We start from the raw sequence: 19,753 nt of genomic DNA on the forward strand, positions 1-19,753 counted from the left end.
CTTTACTTAAAAGCAATGTCTCTTCTTTCAAATCTGATACCAGGAAGGGCAGGCAGATAAAAGGAGTTTCTAATCTTTTCAAGCTTGGAATATTACACTTCTGATGCCCAACTGTCACTGTAAGCAAACTTACTTTATTACAATTTAGAATACATATCAGTAAAACATTTATAATATACTGTAGCATTCCAAGCATATTCACATCTATGAAACATGAATGATTGTATGATCACTGTATCTTCAGACACAAGGTGATACTCTGATATTTGTGAATGAAATCTTGACCTGGCCATGTGGCCTGTTGCCTAAGACAAACTCATTAACATTTTGGCTCTGAGTCACATTCCTCTGGGGAAGAGGGGGTTGATATGTACACGCCCAGCCCATAAAAGTGTCACCTTACATTGCCATCCAATCTGAATTATCTATGCTTTGTAATTGTAATTGTATCTATGCTTTGTGATTGCTACGGGCTTGAGAGTGCTTCCCTAAACATGCTGAAATAAAAACAAAAGGCATGATCTTTCTCTTGGAATCTTCTCGATCCTCTAGGAATCTCTCTCTCTCTCTAGTAAACCTTCTCCTCTCCAGAAACTCTAGCCTCTCTCCTCTTTGCGTTCTCTGCCTTAATCTCTTCCTCTACCTCGTGTTCCATAATTCTCATATTTTCCTTCCAAGGAGAATATCATAGGGGTTTTGCCTGCCCTATTTAAACACTGATTTGTCTGTGTCTGTCATTCTTCACCCTGGTTCTCAGATTCCCTGTCCCTCTCAGGTCCAGTCCCTACCACAAAGGAGAACCCCTTCTTGTGGGCCCTGCAGGTCGGGGACCCCATGTATACATTATGAACTTAAGCAGTGTAAATCCATTTGCTCCATTTGATTGCAACAATGTACAGTATATACTTTTATACAGATTTGTGTCCTTGCCAAGATTTCATGCATGGGAAACATCAACTAGGTTAATTTTGTGCTGTCTGGGCAAGTCACTTAATTGTTTGCCTCAGCTGTAAAATGGACTGGAGAAGGAAATGTCTAACCATTCTACTGTCTTTGGCAAGAAAACCCAGAATGAGATCATGAAAAGTTGAATCCGAATAAACAAAAAAGGTACCATGAGGAAAAGTAAAGTGAAATAAGGAGGAAGGCCCTAGGTTAGAGATGAATTGTGAAGGGCTTTAAAAGGTAAAGAGGGAAATTTGTTTTATTGTAAAGACACCAGGGAGTTGTTAAAAGTGCTTTGAGCTGGAAAATGGCACAATGGCTAACCTGATTAGAGAGAAGGACATGGAACAACAGCCTCCAGCTTTAAATGTTTCCTCTGACCTTGTTGCTTGTTCGGAACTGGAAAAAGACATTTTGTGTTTTGTTTTGACCAGCATGGAAACTGTAGGTGTGCATGGTTAGTGATGTCATCCCGTGTTTGTACTTAATGACTTACTACTCCTAAAATTGTTTTGTTTGATGAATACTATTAGTTTACTGAAATTAGACATTGCTGGGATGCTTTTCTTGCCTAAATGTTCAGTACAACCCTCATTCATCCATATAGCAATAAAATGCTATTAAATGGAGCTATAACAACAACAACAAAAGACTGGTTCCCCCTCCAACCTGTAATAGATTAACTGCGTTTCTTTTACTGCCAAATAAAAGGCGGCTAGCTTATAAAAATAAAAAATGCCATCCACAGTAATTATTTTATTCCCTTTGCGTTCCTTTGCTTCTTGTCTCGTTTGAGATATCATAGTTTTAAGCCACAAAACAATCTGCCTATTTTGGGCAATTACGGCCCTTACAACCGTAGACCAGTTCACAGTTCCCACGCACCCCGGGGCCTGGGTGAATTCGATGGTCACGTGGCTTCCCCCTGGAAGCCCAAGCGTTCGAGAGCTCCAGAATCCTCCCTCCCTAAGGTTCCGGGTCCCGTACGGGTAGTGATCAAATAGTGAAGCATGGAAGACCCTTAAGTACTCTTCTTCCCCTATCCTGGCAACTCTATCCTTTGGCTTCCCCCTGCTCCAGGATAGCTCGCTCGAGGCCTACAAAAAAGCAGCTCGAGAACAGCAAACAAGTGAACCAAGGCAAAGACGGGAAAATTTACAGAGGGCTCCAGCAGTGGAAGTGTTACAGACGCTTACATGCGACGTTTTACGTACTGCGTGTTACGTATGCGACGTGCTGCGTGTCCCGGAGGAGACCCCGGCGGTGGCTTGCGTCACTCGGCAAGCGCCCGCCCGGAAGCTTCTGCCGGTTCCCCTCCCGCTTTCCACTTGCCCGGGGCGGTGGCGGCCTCTGTGATTTGTCCTTCCTGGAAGCTGTAATTGAGATTGGCGCTCCCCGATGGAGGAGGCAGTGCGCGCGGCCGCTGCCCCGGACCCCAGCTCCGGCTCTTCGGTGAAGGAAGAGGGGGCGGCTGCGACGGCCCCAGCAGCCTGTGTGGGCATGTGAGAAGCCTCAGGTGACTCGGGCCGGGGCCGGGGCCGGGAGGGGGCAGGGGGAAGGGGCAGCAGTTTGTGGGCTCCAGCCTTCCCGGCTGCTCCTGTTTCTGCTTTTCTTCACCCTGAGAGGGGCCACCTGGATTCGACCTGTAGCTTGTCCTGTGACTTAAGGGGTGAATGCTGGCTCCCCTTTGGGGCAACGACCTGTCTTCCTGCAAACCCCCATGGGGAGAAAGGAAAGGGTTTGATAGCTTACAGGCATACAGGGCATAGAGCAAAGTATACGTATATGTATGCAGTTTTGTAACTAACACGTAAGTGTGTGCATGTATGCAGGGTATCCTGCGTACGTTTGTCAGTTATCAAACTCTTTTCTACCGGGTCATTTATCAAACAATGTATCTCATATCTATAACCATATATGCATATATAAACTACATATCATACTATAAACTTTACAAAGCTCTTTTCATATATTATCTCATTTGATCCTTGTAACAATCATATTATCATCCCTACTGGCTAGGTGCTTACATCCTAATGGAGACAAATACAAATAAAAATGTGCAGGGAATGTAAAACTAGTGAGTACATTCACACCTCAAATAGTCAAATTTAAGGTAATTTGGGAGCTGAGATCAAGAAAGACTTAGTGTCTAAGCTGCTTCTAAAAGTAAAGAGGTCTGAGATGGAAGTAAGGAGAAAGTACTAAGAGGACAGAAGCTAAGAAGTCCCGTAACTTTTTCCAAAGTTATTCAGGTCAAGAAGACATCAAATCTAGCACTGTACCCCCTACACCACTGTTTACTCAGAAATATGTAGGGAGCAGCTTTACTCTGAGCTTCAACAATTCATTTCAATTCCTTAAACGTCTATCAAATGCAGAGCACTGTACTAGACTGAAAAAGGCACAACCCCTGCCCACCCTTACTTTACAGACTTGGAGCTAAAAGAAAGTATTTTGTTGTTTTTTCCCCTTTTGTGGAGAGGGCTGGGAATGGAGCTGGACATGTGATTTCATGAGGTTAAGTAACTTGCCCAGGGTCGCACAACCTGTATGTGTACAGCCTCTCTGTAATATGTAATGTAGCATGAGAAGTTTGTGAGTAAGCAACCATGGAATTCAGGAAAGCTTAATGACAAGAAAGGAACTGAGTGGGAAATTAAAGTAGAAATTAAACAGACAAAGGGAAGAGAGGGCATTTCAGGCAAAGAAAACAAACTTAAGAAAGCTTTTGTGGTAGGAGAATACCTTGCTTCTTGGGCAGAAGACAGGATGCAGGGAGCAGTTTATAGGATTGTAGATTTAGAGCTAGAATGAACTTCAGAGTCCCTTGTGGCCAACTCCCTCATTTTAAGAATGTGAAAACTGAGGTCCAGGGAAATTAAATGGCTTGTGGAAGATACACAGTTGGTAAGCATCTGAACTCAAGTCTTCTGACTGGAATCAGAGTTATTTCCTCTTCACTACTCAGCCTCCTTGGAATCAAAAAATGTGTAGAGAATTATGTGAAATAAGGTGGTGGAGACAAGTGGTGCCTTTTAACGCCTTTTGGGGATGGCCTTGAATGCCTAGAGATTTTAATTTTATTTAGTAGACTGTCAGGAGCCACTAAAGATGCATGAATAGAAAGGACCTATGCAGAAGAAAAATGTCTAGACTATTGAAAGATTGAGATTGGAGGAGGGGAGTGTGTAGACATGTAGATAATGTCTAGACTATTGAAAGATTGAGATTGGAGATGGGGAGTGTGAGACATGTAGATAAAGCTATTGTAGACCAGTGGTTTCAAACTCAAGTAGAAGCAGGGGGGCCACTAAACCTAAGAATCCCTGTGTTGCATATTGAATTAGAAAACTATATATTTTCTATGTTTTATTGTATTTTTATTTATTTTGTTAAATATTTACCAATTGCATTTTAATCTGATTCTGGCCACATTAGGGAGAGAATTGTTGCTCCTTGCTTGAGACTTATGCTGTAGCCCAAGCAGATGTCAATAAGGATGTGGAGTTAGTGGAAAGGAGGGGAGCAGATGTGAGAGAGGTCACAGAAATACCTGATAACTAGGAATATAAAAGATGAAATGGCACCAAGATGCTCTACCTAGCTCACATTCATAACCAATGTGGTGCAAACAAAATGTGAAAAACCAACAGGTTTTTAAAAGGAGTGGTATCCTAATAATATTAATAATAATAGAACTAAGATTTCTATAGCACTTACTATGTGCCAGGCACCATGCTGAGTGCTTTTTGGGATATTACAAAAATTTCTGGTTTAGGATTCAGCTTAGTGGATAGAAATAGGTCTCTGTGGCTGTATGCCTCTTTAAATTTTAAAAAATTTGAACTAATTTTCTAAAATATAAACTTTAGAATCCATTTCCTACTCTTTGTTATAAGGAATGGCTCTCTAGGTAAGGAAGTGGAAGGGACATACTTGGAAATTAGAATAATATGAAAATCAAAGATATGAATCATGATTTTAAAACATATTTCATTCTTCAAGGCCCAGCCTACAATTCTACCCCTTCACTGATCTCTTGGTAAACTTTTTACTACATTGAATTCCTCACAGTGTAGTACTTGAGGGCAGCTAGGTGGCTCCTTGGTAGAGAGTGAGGCTTGGAGTTGGGAGCACCTGGGATCAAATCTGACACTTCTTAAATTAACCCCAATTGCCTAGCCCTTACCACTCTTCTGCCTTGGAACGAATACAGTGTTGACTCTAAGACAGAAATTAAGGGATTAAAAAAAATGTAATGCTTTATTATTCTGATTGATGTTAAATAAGTATCTTCTCAGCTAGACTGGAAGCCTTTCAGAGTCCCTATTTTGTTTCTTTTGTATCCCTATTGATACTTGATAAAATTGGCATTCAAATATTTTTTTTTATTACAGACACAATTTACTAATTACAGACAAATTTGGCAAAAGACATAGGCAGATTAATTTTTTTAGCTCACTTTGGTAAAAATGGGAAGGAGAGAGAAGAGCAACAACAGTTTCAAGTTTCCAGTTATGATAAAGGCACTAACTTAATGTATAGTTTAATTAATAAGTTCAGCTTGAAAATAGGATTATAACTCACAATAACTAATGTGGGGAAACTTCTTTGATGCACCTAAGAACAGCTCTGCTCTCATTTCCTATACCCAAAAGGCAAATCACAAGACAGATTACAAAGTTATTTTTTATTTTTTAAGTGGTTCAGTTGAGATCAGGTTAAACTGACAGGTAGCTAAAGTCAAGGGTCACCTTATCCCAGTCCCCAAATTACAGGTGAAGAACCTTTATCTGAAGCCTTGCCAGTTTGCCAACTTTACCACTTCTTGGGAAATGAGGGACGGTGGAGGGGAGTGGGGAAATACCTTTAAAGTATTTCTACTCTCAAATTTCTGTACAGATAGATTGCTGCTGGTTTGTACAAGAAAATACAACTTATCAGCAGTCAAATAAATGAAGAAGTAAAACCAGACAAATTGGAAAAGAAATTGTTTTAATTTTAAGAACTGGGATGGGGCAGTTGTGACCCTGGGCAAGTCATTTAACACTATTTGCCTAGCCTTTACCCTTATGACTTAGAGTCATTACTAAGACAGAAAGTAAGGGTTAAAAAATTTTTTTCTAGAGAACTGGGGACTTCTTGAAATTTGCTAATTGTTCTTTGACTGGATCTATGATTTTGCTATCATAGGGAATTTCTAATAAGGAAATGCCTTCTACTATTACAAAATTATTTGCCCAGGATCATGTAACTAGGGTATTATCAGAGTTCAGACCTTCTGACTTAAGACTAGATAATGCACACAAATAATGAATATTTTTCTTATGGATAAAGCATGATATAATGAAAAGAGTGCCTGGACTTGAAATCAAAAGATAAACTTCCTCTACTTAACTACATCTGTGTGACCATGAGGAAGTTGATGAATTTCTCAGAGCTTCAGTCTCAACTATAAAATGTATACATACTGAGAAAGTGTGGTAAGAAAAGCAGTTTATAAACTAGAAAGCACTTATAATTGTTCTGTAATTCATATGTGTGTATGTATATAGACAACACCGGTGATATCAGAGGTATAAAGAATTTCTAGTGAAAAATTTCATCTACCATTGCATATCCTCTCAGTCATATTTGGCGCATATATATATATATATATAATTATTCCTGAGTCTCGGGGGTGGCATGCAGATCTTTGTGAAGACCCTGACAGGCAAGATTGCCACCCTGGAGGTGGAGCCCAGTGACACTATTGAGAATGTAAAGGCCAAAATCCAAGACAAAGAGGGCATTGCACCTGACCAGCAGAGGCTCATCTTTTCAGGCAAGCAGCTGGAAGATGGCTGCACCCTGTCTGACTACAACATTCAGAAAGAATCTACCCTCCCTCTGGTCCTGAGTGTTAGGGGTGGCTATTAATTGTTGACTTTTATGAAAGCATAAATTGCCAACGATAGCATCATTTTGCACGCAGCTCTTCAAAGTCTTACTATTAAGTTTTGAGATTATCAGGTTCAGTAACAGCTGAGCCAATGCTAATAAAATGCACATTGGAAATATATATATATATATATATATTTCCTATATATATATATATATGACTTGAAACCTAGGTCTTGGCCATGAATAATCTAGGTTTTCTCTACTCTGAGACCAGATCTCTACTATGACATCCTGTGACTATTAAAATTTCAAGATAATTTAATGATGAAAACCCACATTTATAAGTGAAATATAAATGCTTTAGTCCATTTAAAAAATGTTTCAAATATATAATTTATACAAAATGTGTTTGCACTTTTTTTTTAACTGTCTCCTTCTGTCTTAGAATTAATACTATGTATTGGTTCCAAGGCAGAAGAGCAGTAAGGGTTAGGCAATAGAGGTTAAGTGACTTGTCCAGGGTCACACAGCTAGGAAGTGTCTAAGACTAGATTTGAACCCAGAACCTACTGTCTCTGGGGCCTGGCTTTCAATCCACTGAGCCGTCTAGCTGCCCCCCATTTTCATTTATAAAAACCTCATTCTTACCAGCGTTTTTAGCAATACTAATAACTTTAATGATCACAATTCTATTCTAAAATTATCTTACATTTGCTTTTAAACTTTTTGAAGTATTTCACATTTATTATTTTTATTATGTCTCCTATTTTACGGATAAGGAAATAGGGAGTGAGAACTATTAAGTGGTAGAATGAGAACTATAAGCTTGGCTCCCAGTTCTATCTTATTTCCACTAGAATATTCTACAATGAACAATAGGAGCCTAGATTTTGTGCTGGAAATGGACCTTCCAGGTAATTCAGTTCAGGTTCCCAATTTTAAAAAAGACAAAAACTGAAGCCCATAGATTAAGTGACTTTTTTGAAGTTAGTCAGTGAGAGAACTAGAATTTGAACTTAAGTCCTATGACTTTTTCCCCCCTAATTGGAGAAGATGGAATATTATTTATTGATTATAATATATATTTTGTAGATATAATATTAATTACATAAATTATTATATAAAAATAATTAAAGGGGTTGGGTCTTTTTTTTTGTATAGAGAGGAAGTAAAATGAGATAAGGTGGAATGATAAGGAGGTGCCAATCAATAACTAATGTGCCAGGCTCTACAGATAATCATGGTCATCATTGTGGGGTCACTCTGAATTTCTCTTGGGAAGGGGATGACAGGAGTATAATGTTATGAAGTGCCATGTTGCATTGCTTCTTTTCAGGAGTAGCTTTCATGCCTCTGACTTTGTCAGAGAGCACGCTTAATTCCCATTCAATATTTGTTTTCTGGTCAGGGTAGATCAAAATTGCTTTCTCATTTCTCTTGCTTCTCCATTTAATAAAATGTCTATGGGAACATATAGAATAGCAGTTGAGGAAGATATAACTATATAATGCTATTCCCCCCCCCCCCCCCCCGGCTCTTTCTAATTTAATGGAAATGAATAATTATTTAATTTAGTCATGGATATTCTGTTTTTAGAAGCTTGCCATGACTTCAGAATGACTTCTTGTTTTAAAATGTAATGTTATCTGTATTTTCTTGAAAATGCCTCTTGTGTCCAGAGAGACTGTCTTTAAATATTTTGTTTATACAAACATGTTTTGAGGATACTTTAGAGATTTCTTAGGGTGAGTGTTGTGTAAAAGAAATTATTTTAAGACCACTCAAGATAAATGTAGCGATATTTCTGTTATCAAAGAATATAAATTCTAACATGTTGTCAAGAATCATGATGAAAGTAAGAAAGTTTGTACTATATCTTGATCTCTGTATGGATTGGTTATAGTACAGAAATCATTGAGTATTAGGTAAGTAATGTTTACTATTCCAGAAAAGAGAAAGTATGTATCTGGAAGTCTTGAAGCAGAGGGAATAGTATGTTGTGTAGTTTAATCAAAGTGTGATCGGTCTACCAACAAATATCAATTATTTATACCAAGCCTGCCACTGAGAGGAAGAAAGTAAAGTAGGAAGGCACTGTTTACCTTAAGTTGAGAGAGGAGTTCAGCTAGAGAAAAGACACAGAAATTAAAGATAGGAGAGACAGAAGAAAAACTAAAGGTTTCACAGTTTTGCCAAGAGTTGGCCCTGTCTTTTGAGCAGCAGCAGACTTGAGGTGAGAGTGATTATTATTGACTATTTAGAATTTTAAAAGAAAGCAGGAAGCTTAGAGAATTATCAATTGAGCTGATCCTTGACATATGGGTAATGTTTCAGGAGCAACAGAGAGAGTTCTCTCTCTCTCTCTCTCTCTCTCTCTCTCTCTCTCTCTCTCTCTCTCTCTCTCTCTCTCTCTCTCTCTCTCTCTCTCTCTCTCTCTCTCTCCCTCCCTCCCTCCCTCCCTCTCTCTCTCTCTCTCTCTCTCCCTCCCTCTCTCCCTCTCCCTGTCCCTCCCCCTCCCTCATTCCCTTTTCCCCTTCTCCCCCTCCCCCCACTCCCCTCATACTGTGAGGAACATTGTGGAATGGAAAGTATATGGTGTATTTCAGACATTTCAAATAACATAGTTTGGCTTAGGCATCTGGTTAAGTAGATTTTGCAAAGAAAAAGATGAAAACCTAGACCAGTGGAACATAAAGATCCAAGGATTAAATCTAAATACGTATAAATGGTTAGTTTATGATTAAACTTGGTGAGATTGAATAATAGGGAAAGAACCATCATTAAATGCTTTCAGGAGAACTGGGTTTCAAAATAGAAAAAAAAATGTGGACCCTCTAAAATTGGTTGTACCACATGTAACAGTGAACTTCATGTAGGTTAATTAGTTTCAAATTCTTTTGTAATGGACTGTTGAGCAAAAGTCCAGTCTGGGATTTTATTGTATCATTGTTTCAGTGGTATCAGTTTAAGAAATGGGGGTCACTCCTCTGTATATAAAGATCCCTGCCAGCTGTATATTGATTTAGTTTTAAAATGAAATGTTATCTTATGTTTTATTTATTTTGTTACATATCTCTCAATTACATTTTAATCTGGTTTAGGCTGTTGCAGGGACACTTTGACTCCTGTGGTATAGGGAACTACAGATGAGGAAAAGCCCCTTTAACCCAAGCAGTTCAGCAACTAGTGACTTGTAATGTTAGGGAGTTGCCTATGGAAATTAAAAATAGTTTAAAAAAACCATAAAATGTAGGATAAAGTGCAATAGTCGTTCATAAATAGGCAGGGGGCATCTTAACTATGAAAGTACAGATAAAAATGTTATTTACTAGTTCCCAGAAAACATGACATTAGGTGAAAGGAATATAGGAGAAAAATTGAGTGAAAGGGGAAATGAAAGGTATAATGTTAGGTTAGCAGAGGTACTGCTCTTAGAAAGTTTTGGTTATAATATTGACATTGGTGGTTAATGTCATTCCATCACTGAAATAGGAGAAACGATCTGGAACACAATTTGTTTTTTTTTGATAATATAAATTTTTAATTGCACAACGAATAGCAGTAAAACAAAATCTAAAATTAAAACAAAAAGAAACAGCAAGAAAATGTTGATACTCATGAAGGATTTCAAGGATTACAAGAGATAAGTAAGTTTATATAGGTAGTATTTAGAATCCATTGGCCAGACAAACTAAATAAAACAATTTCAAATAGTGAATAAACACTTGAAACAAGGTTCAGCTCCCCAAATAATTAAAGAAATCTCAATCATAAGTGTGAGGTACCTCATACTAAATTATCAAATATTAATAAAAATAAGACAACTTTGCAACTCTGGGAAAATAGGTATGTTTATACCTTGCTGTTGGCAATACATTTTGGTGCCACTTTTTGGTACTTCGTTTGCATTTATTATTTCTGCTTTTCTATATTTGATTGTAAAGTTTTTATGCCCCAGCACATGGTCAGTTTTTTTATATGTACCATGTGCTGATGAAAAAAAGGTATATTCCATTTTGTCCTCATTCAGTTTTCGCTATTGATGTATTAAATAAAACTCTTCTAAAATGTCATTTATTTTTCTCGTTCTGAAAAGGAAGGCTTGAGGTTCCTCATTGTAGAAAACCAGCTCTACATAGATTTCTCACATGGGTTTGAATCGCCTGTGGAGGGAAGCTGAAAACTAGAAAGCAGTGGGTTAAGACTAGAGGCTAGAAAAAATAAGACTAGAAGGAATAAAGAGATAGCAACAGAAGGTTTGTCATGGTATCAATGGCCAGCATGTGAAGACTGCTTCGGCCGAACAGATGGAAGAAACCAATAAGAAGGTTCAACGGCTGAGATGGTGACTCAGCAAAGCACTGTGGAGTGCTCAGGGCGTGTTGGAGCACAAAAGACAACACGGCCATCCAATGCAGCTGAGGAAGTCTCCAGGCGTAATGACTTTTCATGCCACTGGACCCAGGCTTCCAATGCCGAGAGTGGGACTGTCTCTGTGCATCAACTCTTCCACTTAAATCTTCATGCACAAGTGTCTTTGTGCACAAAAACACACAAAGACAATCATCATCCTCGGTTACTGAGAGACTACTACTGTTTGGCAATACACCATAGAGTTGGTCATACACTTCAGTTAGTCCCCATTATACCACGTATAACGTATAAAGAGGTGGGGAAAAGCTTCTCTATTCAAAGAACTTTAAGACTGTACCCTATTTAAATGTTAGCAACAACCCAAATGTCTAGTAACTACAAAATAACTTAAGATACATGTGGTATGTTGATGTAAGTATAATGCTACTTTGTTTCAAAGATTGACATGAAGACTACTCAGAAATATGGAAAAACTAATGTGAAATAATGCAAAGTAGAAATAGTACTCAGTACTATAGTTATTCAGTGTAAAAATCATTATGTAAAAAATTGTAAATTGCCGGTGATGTTTGTACCAGGTTTTTTTTTTTTTTTAATTGTAGCTTAACTATGAACAAAAAATGACATGGTTAGAGCAGGTGGGTGGGAGATTTAAGTTCTTGATTTTTAGGGTTGTTGATGATCACAACCTGAAGAAAACAGTAGAAAAAGTCAATTGATGAATCCCTAAAGACTAGAGGAGTAGTGGGCTCTAAGTAATTCTGTTATAGGGACAGAGATATCAACTAGAACTAAAAGCTTAGAGAATTATCAGAAAGCTGGATAGCAATTATAGTAAACTCCCATATAGTAAATTCCCATAAGGGAATAAAAACAAAAACCGAACTTTCTATAAACCTCTCTGTCTTTTGCTCCATTCCCACTCTCTTGCATTTTTTCTAGCATGTCTGTAAGTAATCTATAGTACTCTATAGACCTTTTTTAGACCTTTTATATACCTGCCTACCTGCTATACCTCCTTCCTTTTGGTACTCATTGCTAGTGTACTCTGTTGAACCTAAAGGGGACTTGCGGTAATTTGGATCAGTCTCATTGTTTTACAGATGAGAAAAACTTGCCCTTGATCATGCTGGCAGATGAAGAGGGTCTTTCTAAAACCAATGCTCTTGGCACTGTACTAAACTATCTGAACACTACTTCCTTTTTTGTAAAGCTAGCTGGACCAAGTAATTTACACTGAGGTGTGACTTTTGATTTATTCATTCCAGAAGGTATTTCCATTTTAAAAGAAGAGTTTGTTATTCCAGTTGCATCTTTAATAGTAGAATATTCCAGGACCTTTTTTGAATGGTTTGTCTTAGAATTGCCCCCTTGTTGGAACATAGGGAAGTGTAATTTGACTTCCTGTTTCTGAAAGATCTCCCAGACCTGATGACATCTTTGTTCCAGACACAGAGATTCTATCAGAACTTGGACCTGGCACTTTTCTCCTCTGAGCTTCAGTTTCTTCTTTGTTACCCCTTCTCCTTTGTTGTGTAGCTTCCATTTCTCTGAAACTATATTTAATTAGTATTCAGTCTCAGCACAAGAATATTAATTAGCTGACTTTCTATGAATTCTTAAATTATGAAGCTATTGCTTTTATTCTCATTTTAATTTTGAGTCATTGACCCTCTCCCAAGTTTGCAGAGCATTTGTAAACAACATTTAACATTGTATTTAAATATTTACTATATTCCATTGTTATTGTACATAAATATTTTACCAGAACTGTAGCAAATTTCATTAAATCAGTTCCACAAATTCAACTTTACCTGATAAAGACTCCTCACTGCAAAATACTAGGCAAGTGGTGGTCATTCATGTCCTGCTTGAAGACCTGACAGTCTTCATGTGCCTAAAGGGAAATAAGTTCTGCAACAGTATTTCCTTAATAGGTTAGATTGATAAGATAGCTCAGTTTATAGGATTTGAATTAATATGTTTTTTTTTAAAGGTTCTACTTTATTAAATCAAGAACATTTAACTATTTAGGTCCATTACAGTTTTTCTCTTGCTATGATAGCATTAGTTAAACTTTACTCACAAAAACTTTATCCAACTTGCTGTAGATATTAATTGAATTATTTTGGGGGGGGGTGGTTAAAGTTCCATTCCTAATGAACTTGCTTTTATTTTTTCATTAAAATCAGACATTTAATATTATAAAAATGAAGGGGAAAGAGCCATGGTGACCCTTGCCCTTAATCCCTGAGTCCGTGTCTTTTAAATTCAGGGGTTCTCAGTGTACTAAAACTGATTAGATGTCCATACTGTCTGGCACCTAATAAGTGAGTCCCTGGGAAAGGGAGCCAATTAGACTGCTTAAGGAGAAGCAAGCTGGCCTAGGTTAGAAAAACCAAATCATGTCAACTGTACTTGTCATGGTCATTAGCAAAATCAGTCTGTAGGTGGCTATGTGATTCTAGCCTTGGCCAGATAGGGAGCTTTGCAGTCTTCAGAAAAAAGAATTCTCCTTTAGGATAAAGGAGAAGGTAGAATTTCTATTTGAATACTTTTTAATTACTACATTTGTGGTTTGGCTGTGTTTGGAATCAATTATTTCTCTAAAAATCTTTATTTTTGTTGTGTGTGTTTAGAATTGAAGGTTGTGTCACCTGGCCTCCAGTACCAGCAGTTTTTCTGTTCTGTGATCAATGTGACTCACCTGAACACTTTTAGTAGTTAACGAGATGAGCCACGATCGTGGAAAATATGACTTTTATGTTGGTCTGGGATTGGCTATGAGTTCCAGCATATTCATTGGAGGAAGCTTCATTTTAAAAAAAAAGGGTCTCTTGAGACTAGCCAGAAAAGGCTCCATGAGAGCAGGTAGGTTATAGATGATTTTTATACTTTTCATAAAGATTAATTCTTGATAAGATTATTATGTAGGTAAGCTAATTAGTTTGCTTTTTTCCCCAAAAAAATTTTTGGAATTTAGTTCTATATTGCTAACAGTGTGAGAATCATCAGCTTTGTAATGAAACAAATGCAAAAAAAAAGTGTCTATCACCTTAAGCACAAAAATGTTATTCTTTCCTGTAGCTACTCGTTTGGCTTTTTCTTTCCCTTCTCTTTAAATTGTCATGTCCTAAGTACATGAAACCAAATGAAGAGTACAGGAAAGGAATTGTTGTCTTTATTAAAATGGTTCTGCTAATCCCTTCCTAGTAACATAATAGCCAGATAAGAAATTCTCATTTGTCTTATTTATTCATGTAGCTTTTTAAAAAAAATTAACATAGCTGTTGTAGACATTATGATATATCAGAAAATTACAACGAATCTTCTCTTTTTAGATATTGGCAACATACTATTTACAGATGAGTAGGAAGGGGGCATTTGGATATAAGCCATATAACATGATAGGGAGATAGCTAGTCTACCCCAGGAATTTGTCTTCCATTCTATGCTAGTTAACTTTTTAAATCAGTGACTTAAATAAAGGCATAGATGGTTTGTGTGTTGAATTTGCAGATTAGGGAGGGATAGCTGAGACACCAAATGACAGGATCCCAAAAATATTGATGAGCTATTGAACTGAGTTGAGTCTAATAAGAAGAAATGCAATAGGGGGAAATGAAGAATCTTATACTTGAAAATAAAATTTATCAATACAAGGCAGGAGAAGTATAATTAAAGAGCAGTTTTGGGTGGGGAGGGAAGGAGAGAGAGATATCTATGGTTTTTAGTCAGTCAAGGAATCAGAAGTGTAGCCTAAAGAGCTAATGCAAGCTTGACTTCATGAAATGAGCTATAGCTCTAAGAATAAAGAATTGATGGTCCTACTGAATCTTGCCCTCTCTGGAAATTATGTAGGAGGGATATTCAATAATTTGGAAAGCATCCAGTAGGGGGCTTCCAGGTTGGTGAACAAGTTGGTAGAATTTGCAGGGACCAATTTAGATTTGATTTCAGGAAAAATTTCCAAATGAGGAGAACTGACCATAAGCAAATAGGCTGCCTTAAGAGGTGCCAGATTCTAACTCCTTGGAGGCCTTCAAATAGAGGCTGGTATGTCAGGGGGAATCCTTTTGGGTGTTAGTTGATGAGATGCCCCTTGTTGTCCCTTCCACTTTTCAAATTCTGCTCTTCTCTCAAATTCCTAATAAATATGGGTTGTACAAAACTTGACTTAAAATCATACTAAGTTTTATTAGTGAAGATGAAGTCTTTGGAAAAGAACAAAAAATGTCCAAGATGAAAAGAATCTTGATGATTAAAGTAAATAATCGATTTTTATTTGATAGCAAAAGGAATATTTTTTAAAGCATTCATAATTAATGCATTTAATATATAACTTTTTTAGTATATATTTATATTTCCCTTTTCTAGGAAACTTCATTTTAGAGGTACATATTTGCCCCAATATGCTAGACTAGCTCATACCTTTATTTTTCTGTTTGAGTATTTCACACTTATACAAGTTTGCACTCTAAATTTCATAGTTTTTTTTGCATGTTTGTGAATATTTTGAAAATGTTCATCTCAGTTATTGAGACCTTTCCCCCTTATTCCCTGTAATCTGAAAATATCTTTATAGATTATGATCTGAATGTTTAGAATCTGATGATCTTCCAGATATCTGAAAAATAACCATTTCTTCATTTCCAGGTCAAGGTGGCCATGCATATCTTAAAGAGTGGTTATGGTGGGCTGGACTTCTATCAAGTATGTATTAAGTAAAATGACCAGGAAATGCTAGGATTCTATAGTCAGCATTTTTTACATGACCTTGGATTATTAGCACAAATTAAAGAAGCAATTTTATGTAAAAAATTTTAATTAATATTTCAAAGTTAAAAGCTTTAAGATAAATGTTAAGTATAGATTTAAGAAAAAATTTTTTTCCTATCTGGACCTAGTACAGACTATTGTTATTATCTTTATTCTCCCTTAGTATATTGATGGGTGCTAAGAGAGTAATTCCTTTGAAAACTTGATAGCGCTGTCATTTTTTTTAAAATAAGTAGCAGCAGTACTGATTGGTTTAGAAAAATATACTGCCATTTATTTTAAGTGGTGGTTTATTTATTTGAACCCTCCAATGCTTAATGTTCTGAAAATCAAAAAGAATCAGAATTTCAGTTGAACATTTTAAAGAAGAAATTACAAAGATAATTCTTTTCTCTAGTGATTCTTAATCAGATTGAAAGGGGGGATTGGTAATAGTTTTCAGGTATATTTTGATTATTTTTAAGGAGCATTCAAAGAGTGGTGGTTCAGAAGATATTTGGCACTTAAATGTTAGGCTCTCTGTAGTTTTTATTGCCTTAAAATGCATTTTATTGGTGCCTTTTGTCTTTATAATCAGTAGTTGGGGAGTGAGGGGTTGGGAGAGGAGAGCCTCCAAAACAAATAGCCTCTCTTCAGATTGTACCTTGTAACAAAACACACACACACACACACACACACACCCCATAAAAACGCCTAATAGACCATATATGATATCATAAAACATAAAATGTGAAAACTAGTAACATTATTTAAGACTCTTCAAAAAAAAATGTTGATGCCATAGAGGTCAAACTTACTGACTTAAAACTTCTTGAAAAATGTGTAACAAAAAAATAACAGAAATAGTTAATTATATGGGCTTTTTTTTAGTCAATATCTTGTCTCTAGGGATCCAATTCTATTTAAGTTTGACACCACTACTATTTACTACTGCCCCCTGGTTATAACTAGTAAGATTGTCTTTCATTTTCTGTGTTTAAGAAAAAGTTTATTGTCCCTTAACCGATTTGAATTGTTTGCATGTGTTTCAATATAGAAACTCTATAGTTAAATGCCTTACTATTGCATCCTAAATTTGCATTAACTATGCATGCTATCTGTATTACTTCAATTAAGCCCTTTGGTTTTCTATTGTTTTCTCTCTGGTTCTTTGGGATTTTGTCTCAGAAAGTTTTCTCTAACATGGTAATGAGGAAATCCCACCCCCCAATTAAATCAGGAACATATTCAAGATATCAAAGCAGATGAAATAATCCATATATAATATTGCATAGAACTTAAGAGTTGACTTGCATTAATGCTAAATATGAATATGAGATTTTTTTAATTCAACATTTTGATTTATAACAGTAAAATTGACACTAACTTAAAAAAAAAATTTAACCCACAGTGGGAGCTGGTGAGGTGGCCAACTTTGCTGCTTATGCATTTGCACCAGCCACATTAGTGACTCCACTAGGAGCTCTTAGTGTTCTTGTAAGGTAAGGACAATTTCTTTTGCTTGGCAAGAACAGAAATTCCTTATGTAAAATTTACAGTAGTATTTTGAAATTCTGTTTTGTTTAGTGTTATCTGACTTTGTTTATGAATCTTCTATTTATTATGTAACAGTCAAGCTTTGGTTGTTAATGTTAGGTTACTAATGTTAAATTAAATGCCTTTGTATCACTGTAAGAGCCCAGTGGGAATCTGTTTAGTGGTTTTTAATTTTACAGAGATAAATTATAATTATTAATCTAGATTATATAATTGCAAACTTGTGAGACTTGTACCACATTCAGTTTAATTTAATTCTGTTCAACAGTTTTGCTCTTCACAAAGTTAAATAATTCTCTGGAAATATGATTGAAAAGTAGCATTTTGTTTGAAATGAGAGTTAATATTATGGTGTGCTCATTGTTTTTTATTAGTTCTCAGATTTTTGTCTGCAGTTTGGATGGGGTATCAATTTCACATATGCTATACAGATAGAAATGGGGAAAATGATTAATAATTTTTAATTTTTGGGATGACTTTTTCTTTTTAGTGCCATCCTTTCATCATATTTTCTAAATGAAAGACTTAATCTTCATGGAAAAATTGGATGTTTATTAAGTATTTTAGGGTCTACTGTTATGGTAATTCATGCTCCAAAAGAGGAGGAGATTGAGACCTTAAATGAGATGTCTCATAAACTGGGTGATCCAGGTAAGAAAAAGATAATGTAAAATAGTCTCATTTTTGCATTATTTTTCAAGTTCTACATTTTACATTTTACATTGCTCACCTTGTGAGCAAATTCCATAGATTTCACCCTTCTCACTACAGCAGTTGCTTGCTAGGCCACATACTTCAGATAGTCTCCTTTCAGTGCAAAAAACCCCTATGTTTTAGATGTTATTTTTATGAATCAGATTATGTTTAACATTTGTGTGTTATTTGCTCCCTCTTTGTTATTTTCTATTTTTATTGTGGTATTGGTATATATTTTATTACTTTGGAGAATTCATCAAAATAGATAGAGAGGGCTCTGCTGGACCCAGATCATGCTAGAAAAATCGAGGATGCAACTGTAGTAATTTCTTGTTTCAAAGTGCAGGAAAATATTGTCATACTTAAATTGCTCCTTATAAGACTGGATTAGCAGGACAATTGTTATATGGATTGGGATATACATATACATACATATTATATATATATATTTTTTGCTTTTAACAAAAATGTAATGTTTCCCCATTGTAGTTATACCGGAGCAGAAGTAGATATTTACTCTTCACTTGAAAATAATCAGCTTTGGATAGTAGGGAGATTAGCCAGGGAACAGGAAACCCAGTTCCAAACTCATCTCTGCCACTGGATAGCTTTGTGACTTGGTGCCAGTCACTTTGCCTTGTAAACCCTCAGTTTCCTTCTCTGTGAAAGGGGTTGGGTTACATTTCTGTGTTCTGAAATTGTTATGCCCCCTTTTATCCGAGGCTTTGTTAGAAAATGCCAGATGTTTCTCTTAGCACTTTACATATTTAACTAAATATTACCCTTCTTCTCTCTTCCAGGTTTTGTTGTCTTTGCAACATTGATTGTCATTGTTTCCCTGATATTAATTTTTGTGGTAGGACCTCGCCATGGACAGACAAACATACTTGTTTACATTACAATCTGCTCTGTAATTGGAGCATTTTCTGTTTCTTGTGTTAAAGGCCTGGGAATTGCTATTAAAGAACTTTTTGCAGGGAAGCCTGTGCTAAGGCACCCACTGTCCTGGATTCTGCTGCTAAGCCTTATTCTCTGTGTAAGTACACAGATCAATTATTTAAACAGGGCCCTGGATATATTTAATACATCCATAGTGACTCCAATATATTATGTATTCTTCACGACATCTGTTTTAACTTGTTCAGCTATTCTTTTTAAAGAGTGGCAAAATATGCCTGTTGATGACATTATTGGCACTTTGAGTGGCTTCCTTACAATCATTGTGGGAATCTTTTTATTGCATGCCTTTAAAGATGTCAGTTTTAGTCTAGCAAGTCTGCCTGTGTCTTTGAGAAAAGATGAAAAAGTAGTGAATGGCAATCTGTCCAACTTGTATGAAGTCCTTAATAATAATGAAGGAAACTTAGCCTGCGGAAGTGAGCAACAAACTGGTGAAAACATCTCTAGAAGAAATGGAAATCTGATGACTTTTTGAAAATGAAAATAGATATTATTTTTAAAGACTGAATCTGTAATTGTGAGATTTTCCTTTGGCTGTAAAATGAGCTTGTCTGAAAATAGAAATTGTCATTTTAAA

The 19,753-nt window shown here is 36.4% G+C and overlaps 2 protein-coding genes across 3 annotated transcripts; both read left to right on the plus strand.

Moving 5' to 3' along the window:
- The first annotated feature begins 1,866 nt into the window (after window positions 1-1,866).
- Window positions 1,867-19,753, plus strand: NIPA2 (NIPA magnesium transporter 2). 2 transcript variants are annotated; one of them, XM_001366151.4, is made up of 6 exons: window positions 1,867-2,461; window positions 13,845-14,076; window positions 15,862-15,918; window positions 17,375-17,465; window positions 18,011-18,171; window positions 19,017-19,753. In XM_001366151.4, exons 2-6 carry the CDS (start codon window positions 13,938-13,940, stop codon window positions 19,649-19,651), a joined length of 1,083 nt encoding a protein of 360 aa, XP_001366188.1. In that variant the 5' UTR covers window positions 1,867-2,461; window positions 13,845-13,937; the 3' UTR covers window positions 19,652-19,753. The 2 variants fall into 2 exon arrangements, with proteins under 2 accessions (XP_001366188.1, XP_016280315.1); XM_016424829.2 differs by lacking the exon at window positions 13,845-14,076 and having other exon boundaries at window positions 2,188-2,461.
- On the plus strand, window positions 6,610-7,018 carry LOC100011187 (ubiquitin-like). The gene has a single exon (XM_001362687.3). The coding sequence runs from the start codon at window positions 6,634-6,636 to the stop codon at window positions 6,865-6,867; it is 234 nt and encodes a 77-aa protein (XP_001362724.1). The 5' UTR covers window positions 6,610-6,633; the 3' UTR covers window positions 6,868-7,018.

Source organism: Monodelphis domestica, chromosome 8 (genome assembly GCF_027887165.1).
Source record: "Monodelphis domestica isolate mMonDom1 chromosome 8, mMonDom1.pri, whole genome shotgun sequence".
Lineage (NCBI taxonomy): Eukaryota > Metazoa > Chordata > Mammalia > Didelphimorphia > Didelphidae > Monodelphis > Monodelphis domestica.